We start from the raw sequence: 11,106 nt of genomic DNA on the forward strand, positions 1-11,106 counted from the left end.
GCTTTAATTAGCATCAAGAAAGGATAGGGATTTAATTAGCATCAAGAAAGGATAGGGATTTAATTAGCATCAAGAAAGGATAGGGCTTTAATTAGCATCAAGAAAGGATATGGCTTTAATTAGCATCAAGAAAGGATATGGCTTTAATTAGCATCAACAAAGGATTTGGCTTTAATTAGCATCAACAAAGGATTTGGCTTTAATTAGCATCAACAAAGGATAGGGCTTTAATTAGCATCAACAAAGGATAGGGCTTTAATTAGCATCAAGAAAGGATAGGGATTTAATTAGCATCAACAAAGGATATGGTTTTAATTAGCATCAACAAAGGATAGGGCTTTAATTAGCATCAACAAAGGATAGGGCTTTAATTAGCATCAACAAAGGATAGAGCTTTAATTAGCATCAACAAAGGATAGGGCTTTAATTAGCATCAACAAAGGATAGGGCTTTAATTAGCATCAATAAAGGATAGGGCTTTAATTAGCATCAATAAAGGATAGGGCCTGTTCAGGCAGTTAACATCAACAACAGACACTATGAATAGAAACTCAATGAATTGGAATTCTTGGTAATTTGGGATTATTTTATGTTTTTAATAATAAAAGTTCTAAATATTTATTTTTGCCACAGCTTGATAAGAAAAGAAAAACTAGCAGACAGTAAGATACTCAAACTAATAGTTTAATTATAGAAGGCTTGTGGAAAGCAGCATGTCAACAACATCTCATATATCTGACCATGCAGACCACAGAATGAACGCAAGAGCCCGTGACTCCATGGTCAAGCAAATGTGTTCTCCTTGAGTGACAGGGGGCAGGGCTTGGTGTACGGGGGGCGGGGCGTGGTGTGACAGGTGGCAGGGCTTGGTGTGATGGGGGGCGGGGCGTGGTGTGACAGGGGCGGGGCTTGGTGTGACAGGAGGCAGGGCTTGGTGTGACAGGGGGCAGGGCTTGGTGTGACAGAGGGCGGGGCGTGGTGTGACAGGGGGCGGGGCGTGGTGTGACAGGGGGCGGGGCGTGGTGTGACAAGGGGTGGGGCTTGGTGTGACAGGGGGCGGGGCTTGGTGTGACAGGGGGTAGGGCTTGGTGTGACAGGGGGCAGGGCTTGGTGTGACAGGGGGCAGGGCTTGGTGTGACAGGGGGCAGGGCTTGGTGTACGGGGTGGGGCGTGGTGTGACAGGAGGCAGGGCTTGGTGTGACGCGGGGCGTGGTGTGACAGGGGGCGGGGCTTGGTGTGACAGGAGGCAGGGCTTGGTGTGACAGGGGGCAGGGCTTGGTGTGACAGGGGGCGGGGCGTGGTGTGACAGGGGGCGGGGCGTGGTGTGACAGGGGGCGGGGCGTGGTGTGACAAGGGGCGGGGCTTGGTGTGACAGGGGGCGGGGCTTGGTGTGACAGGGGGCAGGGCTTGGTGTGACAGGGGGCAGGGCTTGGTGTGACAGGGGGCAGGGCGTGGTGTGATAGGAGGCATGGGTTTGGTGTGATAGGAGGCATGGGTTTGTTGTGACAGGGGGCAGGGTTTGGTGTGATAGGAGGCATGGGTTTGTTGTGACAGGGGGCAGGGCTTGGTGTGACAGGAGGCAGGGCTTGGTGTGACAGGGGGCGGGGCTTGGTGTGACAGGGGGCAGGGCTTGGTGTGACAGGGGGCAGGGCTTGGTGTGACAGGGGACAGGACGTGGTGTGACAGGTGGCAGGGCTTGGTGTGGGACGCTGCATGCAGCAGGAGTAAACTATGAAAATGGACATTACACATTTAACAAACCAAACATTGAAATACCGTTATAGAAGGTCAAATAGAAATCCAAACTGGTCTGTGGATTAAACTCGGTATATAGTAATATACAGCATTACCGCCCAACCCTATGCTTAATGCGTTTCGTGCCTGAGACATAATTCTCTGTCAGGACTGCAGATATAATCTTAACTAAAATAAGTTTGTGTGTTTGCGTTTCAGGGATTGCTCTGCTAGGCGGGGGCCATTTTGTTTGTTTAAGCCGTTGTCAAAGCTGCCTCATAGCAGCTTTGTTTTGCGGTGGTGGAAAGAAGCTGATACAAAGACAAACCCAAGACAAGCACACACACATACACACACACACACACACACACACACACACACACACACACACACACACACACACACACACACACACACACACACACACACACACACACACACACACACACATACTGTGAAGGAGAGTTGTGTGCTGTCCTGTCAACAAAATGCTGTTGTTGCAATAGATGTTGCACACTACCAAGATGGGAAGAATTGATTTATTTGAATTATCAATCATTTCTGATATTTAAAAAAAAACACACAATTCATTTAGATAAGGATCCGTTTTACATTACGTAATATTTCGTACAATTTCAATCAAATCACAATCAGAAGTGAAGAATTAAATAATTGAACTACCTGCCTTTGACCTCCTTCCTTCTCATGCTGTCAGAGATGTGTAGTTATTTCCTGATAACTCACAGTCTGTTGTGCGTTTTTGCTTACGGCAGCTCGGGTCACAGTGTTATCCTGACACTCTGTTTATTTTAGCACATATTTGAGAGACAGACAAGACACAGCCAAGGTGCTGACAGACAAGACACAGCCAAGGTGCTTGGTGATGCAATTCAGTTGCCCACTTCCCCTACGATGGGATTATTACTAGAGAATGGCAATGGTTGCCTAGCAACCTCCTCTGGTACCTTAATGCCATATTTGCATCCTGTTGTTGTGGTGTGTTGTTAGGAAAGTGTCTCGGAGCTGGGTATTGAGAAAGGATGGATGAATGCCCCTTTTCAAAGTGAACCTTTCAGGCTGGGCCCTTTAGACTGTTGTATAGAGCAGCTCTGACCTCTGCTCTCTTCGTCTCCTCTCCTCCTCCTCCTCTCTCTGTCCATGCTCTACTTTCTGTCAAGGTGCTGTGATTCTCCCATGGATGGGGTTAGGACAGAAAATCCATTTGTGTGAATAGTGTGTAGTGCAATAGTGTTTCATTTAACGGTGAGTAGTTGCAGCTGGCACCATGTCAGTGTGTTAAACCACCTGAGGAAGAACGCCCCATTTCTTTATCCTGCTTTCTCCATCTGTCTGTCTCTCTCTCTCTGTCTCTGTGTCTCTCTCTCTGTCTCTGTGTCTCTCTCTCTGTCTCTGTGTGTCTCTCTCTCTCTCTCTCTCTCTCTCTCTCTCCATCTGTCTGTCTCTCTCTCTCTCTGTGACTCTCCATCTGTCTGTCTCTCTCTCTCTCTGTGTCTCTCTCTCTCTCTCTCTCTCTCATCTGTCTGTCTATCTCTCCATCTGTCTGTCTCTCTCTATCTCTCTCTCTCTCTCTATCTATCTCTCTATCCCTCTCTCTATCTCTCTCTATATCTATCTCTATCTCTATCTCTATCTCTCTATCTATCTCTCTCTCTATCTATCTCTATCTCTATCTCTATCTCTATCTCTATCTCTATCTCTATCTCTATCTCCCTATCTCTCTCTCCCTATCTCTCTCTCTATCTCTCTCTCTATATCTCTCTCTCTATATCTCTATCTCTCTCTCTCTCTATCTCTATCTCTCTATCTCTCTCTCCCTATCTCTCTCTCCCTATCTCTCTCTATCTCTCTCTCTATATCTCTCTCTATCTCTCTCTCTATATCTCTATCTCTCTATCTGTCTGTCAGGATTTGGCCAGGGTTGTTCCGGGTTTTGGTCACTAGATGCCCCCATTGTGCTTTTTGACCTTATGTTTTTTCCCTTGTTCCCCATTATTATTTGCACCTGTGCCTCGTTTCCCCTGATTGTATTTAAACCCTTAGTTTCCCTCAGTTCTGTGCTCTGTGTTTGTATGTTAGCACCCAGCCCTAGTGTTCTGTGTTTTCTTGTCGATTCCGGTGGATGCTCTTGTGGAATTCTGTTTTTGTTTTGAGTATCTCTTGAGGCTTTTTGTGCTATTCCTACCACCTTTTGGATTTGCCTTTTTTGTATTGAAGGACTTCTCCTTTTTTTTTTACTTTATTAAATACACCGTCTTAAGTACTGCTGTGTCTGCCTCATCTTCTGGGTTCTGCTGACTATTCGTGGCTCAGTTGGTTAAGTGACTGTTTCTCACTCCGGAGACCCAGGTTCGTAACCGGGTCCTGACACTGTCTCTCTCTCAATTCAATTCAATTCAAGGGGCTTTATTGGCATGGGAAACATGTGTTAACATTGCCAAAGCAAGTAAGGTAAACAATAAAAATTAACAGTAGACATCACACATACAGAAGTTTCAAAACAATAAAGACATTACAAATGTCATATTATATATATATATATACAGTGTTTTTACAAGGTAAATGGTAAAGGTATCGCTTTCAATTAAATTCAAGGAGCTTTATTGGCATGGGAAACGTGTTAACATTGCCAAAGCAAGTGAAGTAGATAATGTACAAAAGTGAAATAAACAATAAAAAGGAACAGTAAACATTACATTTGAAATGTCATGTTATGTATATATACAGTGTTATAATGATGTGCAAATGGTTAAAGTACAAAAGGGAAAATAAATAAACATTAATATGGGTTGTATTTACAATGGTGTTTGTTCTTCACTGGTTGCCCTTTTCTTGTGGCAACACCACCTCATTTTGTGGGCAGTGGGCACATAACCTGTCTTCTCTTGAGAGCCATATCTGCTTACGGTGGCCTTTCTCAATAGCAAGGCTATGCTCACTGAGTCTGTACATATCTCTATCTCTGTCTATCCAGTTCTCTCTCTATCTCTGTCCATCTCTCTCTATCTATGTCTATCCATCTCTCTCTCTCTATCTCTGTCTATCCATCTCTCTCTATCTCTGTCTATATACAGTGCATTCAGAAAGTATTCAGAACCCTTGAATTTTTCCATAATTTGTTACATTACAGCATTTTTTTCTAAAATTGATTAAATATACATATTTTTCTTATCAATCTACACACAATACCTCATTTAATAAAAAAAAACATATTTATTACTTATTTACAAAAGTATTCAGAGCCTTTGCTATGAGACTCGATTTTGATTCAACTTGATTGGAGTCCACCTGTGGTAAATTCAATTGATCAGGTCTGAATTCTTATGGAAATGTGATCATTCAGTTCTTTATTTGTATATGCATATAGTGTGTATATAGTGTGTATATAGTGTGCATATAGTGTGTGTATATAGTGTGTATATAGATAGTATATAGTATGCATATAGTGTGCATATAGTGTGTATATAGTGTGTATAGTGTGCACAGAGTGTGCATATAGTGTATAGTGTGTATATAGTGTGCATATAGTGTGTTTAGTGTGCATAGAATGTGTATATAGTGTATAGTGTGTATATAGTGTGCATATAGTGAGTATATAGTGTGCATATAGTGTGCATATAGTGTGTATATAGTGTGCATATAGTGTGCATATAGTGTGCATATAGTGTGTATATAGTGTGCATATAGTGTGTATATAGTGTGTATATAGTGTGTATTTAGTGTGCATATAGTGTGTATATAGTGTGCATATAGTGTGTATATAGCATGCATATAGTGTGTATTTAGTATGCATATAGTGTGTCTATATAGGGTGCATATAGTGTGTATATAGTGTGCATATAGTTTGCATTTAGTGTGTATATAGTCTGTGCATATATAGTGTGCATGTAGCGTGCGTATAGTGTGTATTTAGTGTGCATATAGTGTGTCTATATAGGGTGCATATAGTGTGTGTATATAGTGTGTATATAGTGTGCATATAGTGTGTATATAGTGTGCATATATTATGTATATAGTGTGTATATAGTGTGCATATAGTGTGTATTTAGTGTGCATATAGTGTGTCTATATAGGGTGCATATAGTGTGTCTATATAGGGTGCATATAGTGTGTATATAGTGTGCATGTAGTGTGCATGTAGTGTGCATGTAGTGTGCATGTAGTGTGCATGTAGTGTGCATGTAGTGTGCATATAGTGTGCGTATAGTGTGCGTATAGTGTGTGTATATAGTGTGTATATAGTGTGTATGTAGTGTGCATGTAGTGTGCATGTAGTGTGCATGTAGTGTGCATGTAGTGTGCATGTAGTGTGCATGTAGTGTGTATATAGTGTGTATATAGTGTGTATATAGTGTGCATGTAGTGTGCATGTAGTGTGCATGTTGTGTGCATATAGTGTGCATGTTGTGGGCATGTAGTGTGCATGTAGTGTGCATATAGTGTGCATGTAGTGTGCATGTAGTGTGCATGTAATGTGCATGTAGTGTGCATGTAGTGTGCATGTTGTGGGCATGTAGTGTGCATGTAGTGTGCATGTAGTGTGCATGTAGTGTGCATATAGTATGCATGTAGTGTACATGTAGTGTGCATGTAGTGTGCATGTAGTGTGCATGTAGTGTGCATGTAGTGTGCATGTAGTATGCATGTAGTGTGCATGTAGTGTGCATGTAGTGTGCATGTAGTGTGCATATAGTATGCATGTAGTGTGCATGTAGTGTGCATGTAGTGTGCATGTAGTGTGCATATAGTGTGCATGTAGTGTGCATGTAGTGTGCATGTAGTGTGCATGTAGTGTGCATGTAGTGTGCATGTAGTGTACATGTAGTGTGCATATAGTGTGCATATTCAGTGCCATGGAAAAGTATTTGTCCCCTTTATATTTATTTTATTCAGGTCTAAGAAACATTATGAAATGAAGAAAATGTAATTCAGAAGAACAGAATATGAGTTGGCCTACTGTATGTTATCTGGCTATAGGCTGTTCATTTATCTGACTAGATACTGTATGTTATCTGGCTATAGGCTGTTCATTTATCTGACTAGATACTGTATGTTATTGGGCTATAGACTGTTCATTTATCTGACTAGATACTGTATGTTATCTGGCTATAGGCTGTAGGCTTGTTCATTTATCTGACTAGATACTGTATGTTATCTGACTATAGGCTGTTCATTTATCAGACTAGATACTGTATGTTATCTGGCTATAGACTAGTTCATTTATCTGACTAGATACTGTATGTTATCTGGCTATAGACTGTTCATTTATCAGACTAGATACTGTATGTTATCTGGTTATAGACTGTTCATTTATCTGACTAGATACTGTATGTTATCTGGCTATAGGCTGTTCATTTATCTGACTAGATACTGTATGTTATCTGACTATAGGCTGTTCATTTATCAGACTAGATACTGTATGTTATCTGGTTATAGACTGTTCATTTATCTGACTAGATACTGTATGTTATCTGGCTATAGGCTGTTCATTTATCTGACTAGATACTGTATGTTATCTGACTATAGGCTGTTCATTTATCAGACTAGATACTGTATGTTATCTGGCTATAGGCTGTTCATTTATCAGACTAGATACTGTATGTTATCTGGCTATAGACTGTTCATTTATCAGACTAGATACTGTATGTTATCTGGTTATAGACTGTTCATTTATCTGACTAGATACTGTATGTTATCTGGCTATAGGCTGTTCATTTATCTGACTAGATACTGTATGTTATCTGGCTATAGGCTGTTCATTTATCTGACTAGATACTGTATGTTATCTGGCTATAGACTAGTTCATTTATCTGACTAGATACTGTATGTTATCTGGCTATAGACTGTTCATTTATCAGACTAGATACTGTATGTTATCTGGCTATAGACTGTTCATTTATCAGACTAGATACTGTATGTTATCTGGCTATAGGCTGTTCATTTATCAGACTAGATACTGTATGTTATCTGGCTATAGGCTGTTCATTTATCAGACTAGATACTGTATGTTATCTGGCTATAGACTGTTCATTTATCTGACTAGATACTGTATGTTATCTGACTATAGGCTGTTCATTTATCAGACTAGATACTGTATGTTATCTGACTATAGGCTGTTCATTTATCAGATTAGATACTGTATGTTATCTGGCTATAGACTGTTCATTTATCAGACTAGATACTGTATGTTATCTGGCTATAGACTGTTCATTTATCCGACTAGATACTGTATGTTATCTGGCTATAGACTAGTTCATTTATCAGACTAGATACTGTATGTTATCTGGCTATAGACTAGTTCATTTATCAGACTAGATACTGTATGTTATCTGGCTATAGGCTGTTCATTTATCAGATTAGATACTGTATGTTATCTGGCTATAGACTGTTCATTTATCAGACTAGATACTGTATGTTATCTGGCTATAGACTGTTCATTTATCAGACTAGATACTGTATGTTATCTGGCTATAGGCTGTTCATTTATCAGACTAGATACTGTATGTTATCTGGCTATAGACTGTTCATTTATCAGACTAGATACTGTATGTTATCTGACTAGATACTGTATGTTATCTGGCTATAGGCTGTATGTTATCTGGCTATAGACTGTTCATTTATCTGACTAGATACTGTATGTTATCTGGCTATAGACTGTTCATTTATCTGACTAGATACTGTATGTTATCTGGCTATAGGCTGTATGTTATCTGGCTATAGACTGTTCATTTATCTGACTAGATACTGTATGTTATCTGACTATAGGCTGTTCATTTATCAGACTAGATACTGTATGTTATCTGGCTATAGACTGTAGGCTTGTTCATTTATCTGACTAGATACTGTATGTTATCTGGCTATAGACTAGTTCATTTATCAGACTAGATACTGTATGTTATCTGGCTATAGGCTGTTCATTTATCAGATTAGATACTGTATGTTATCTGGCTGTAGACTGTTCATTTATCAGACTAGATACTGTATGTTATCTGGCTATAGGCTGTTCATTTATCTGACTAGATACTGTATGTTATCTGACTATAGGCTGTTCATTTATCAGACTAGATACTGTATGTTATCTGGCTATAGACTGTTCATTTATCAGACTAGATACTGTATGTTATCTGGCTATAGGCTGTTCATTTAGCAGACTAGATACTGTATGTTATCTGGCTATAGGCTGTTCATTTAGCAGACTAGATACTGTATGTTATCTGGCTATAGGCTGTTCATTTAGCAGACTAGATACTGTATGTTATCTGGCTGTAGGCTGTTCATTTATCAGACTAGATACTGTATGTTATCTGGCTATAGGCTGTTCATTTAGCAGACTAGATACTGTATGTTATCTGGCTATAGGCTGTTCATTTATCAGACTAGATACTGTATGTTATCTGGCTATAGGCTGTTCATTTAGCAGACTAGATACTGTATGTTATCTGGCTGTAGGCTGTTCATTTATCAGACTAGATACTGTATGTTATCTGGCTATAGGCTGTTCATTTAGCAGACTAGATACTGTATGTTATCTGGCTATAGACTGTTCATTTATCAGACTAGATACTGTATGTTATCTGGCTATAGGCTGTTCATTTAGCAGACTAGATACTGTATGTTATCTGGCTATAGACTGTTCATTTATCAGACTAGATACTGTATGTTATCTGGCTATAGACTAGTTCATTTATCAGACTAGATACTGTATGTTATCTGGCTATAGACTAGTTCATTTATCAGATTAGATACTGTATGTTATCAGGCTATAGACTAGTTCATTTATCAGACTAGATACTGTATGTTATCTGGCTATAGGCTGTTCATTTATCAGACTAGATACTGTATGTTATCTGGTTATAGACTGTTCATTTATCAGACTAGATACTGTATGTTATCTGGCTATAGACTGTTCATTTATCAGACTAGATACTGTATGTTATCTGGTTATAGACTGTTCATTTATCAGACTAGATACTGTATGTTATCTGGCTATAGACTGTTCATTTATCTGACTAGATACTGTATGTTATCTGGCTATAGACTGTTCATTTATCAGACTAGATACTGTATGTTATCTGGCTGTAGACTGTTCATTTATCAGACTAGATACTGTATGTTATCTGGCTATAGACTGTTCATTTATCTGACTAGATACTGTATGTTATCTGGCTATAGGCTGTATGTTATCTGGCTATAGACTGTTCATTTATCAGACTAGATACTGTATGTTATCTGGCTGTAGACTGTTCATTTATCAGACTAGATACTGTATGTTATCTGGCTATAGACTGTTCATTTATCTGACTAGATACTGTATGTTATCTGGCTATAGGCTGTATGTTATCTGGCTATAGACTGTTCATTTATCTGACTAGATACTGTATGTTATCTGGCTATAGGCTGTTCATTTATCAGACTAGATACTGTATGTTATCTGGCTATAGACTGTTCATTTATCAGACTAGATACTGTACGTTATCTGGCTATAGGCTGTTCATTTATCAGACTAGATACTGTATGTTATCTGACTATAGGCTGTTCATTTATCAGACTAGATACTGTATGTTATCTGGCTATAGGCTGTTCATTTATCAGACTAGATACTGTATGTTATCTGGCTATAGACTGTTCATTTATCAGACTAGATACTGTATGTTATCTGGCTATAGGCTGTTCATTTAGCAGACTAGATACTGTATGTTATCTGGCTATAGGCTGTTCATTTATCTGACTAGATACTGTATGTTATCTGGCTATAGGCTGTTCATTTATCAGACTAGATACTGTATGTTATCTGGCTATAGGCTGTTCATTTATCACACTAGATACTGTATGTTATCTGGCTATAGGCTGTTCATTTATCAGACTAGATACTGTATGTTATCTGGCTATAGACTGTATGTTATCTGGCTATAGACTGTTCATTTATCTGACTAGATACTGTATGTTATCTGGCTGTAGGCTGTTCATTTATCAGACTAGATACTGTATGTTATCTGGCTATAGACTGTTCATTTATCAGACTAGATACTGTATATTATCTGGCTATAGACTGTTCATTTATCAGACTAGATACTGTATGTTATCTGGCTATAGACTGTTCATTTATCAGACTAGATACTAGATACTGTATGTTATCTGGTTATAGACTGTTCATTTATCAGACTAGATACTGTATGTTATCTGGCTATAGACTGTTCATTTATCAGACTAGATACTAGATACTGTATGTTATCTGGCTATAGACTGTTCATTTATCAGACTAGATACTGTATGTTATCTGGCTATAGACTGTTCATTTATCAGACTAGATACTAGATACTGTATGTTATCTGGCTATAGGCTGTTCATTTATCA

At 39.1% G+C, this 11,106-nt stretch overlaps 1 protein-coding gene across 1 annotated transcript; it reads right to left on the bottom strand.

Moving 5' to 3' along the window:
* Positions 1 to 783: 783 nt before the first annotated feature.
* Positions 784 to 1,752, bottom strand: LOC135505668 (uncharacterized). The gene has a single exon (XM_064924715.1). The coding sequence runs from the start codon at positions 1,750 to 1,752 to the stop codon at positions 784 to 786; it is 969 nt and encodes a 322-aa protein (XP_064780787.1).
* Between the last annotated feature and the right edge of the window lie 9,354 nt (positions 1,753 to 11,106).

Source organism: Oncorhynchus masou, chromosome 19, assembly GCF_036934945.1.
Source record: "Oncorhynchus masou masou isolate Uvic2021 chromosome 19, UVic_Omas_1.1, whole genome shotgun sequence".
Classification (NCBI taxonomy): domain Eukaryota; kingdom Metazoa; phylum Chordata; class Actinopteri; order Salmoniformes; family Salmonidae; genus Oncorhynchus; species Oncorhynchus masou.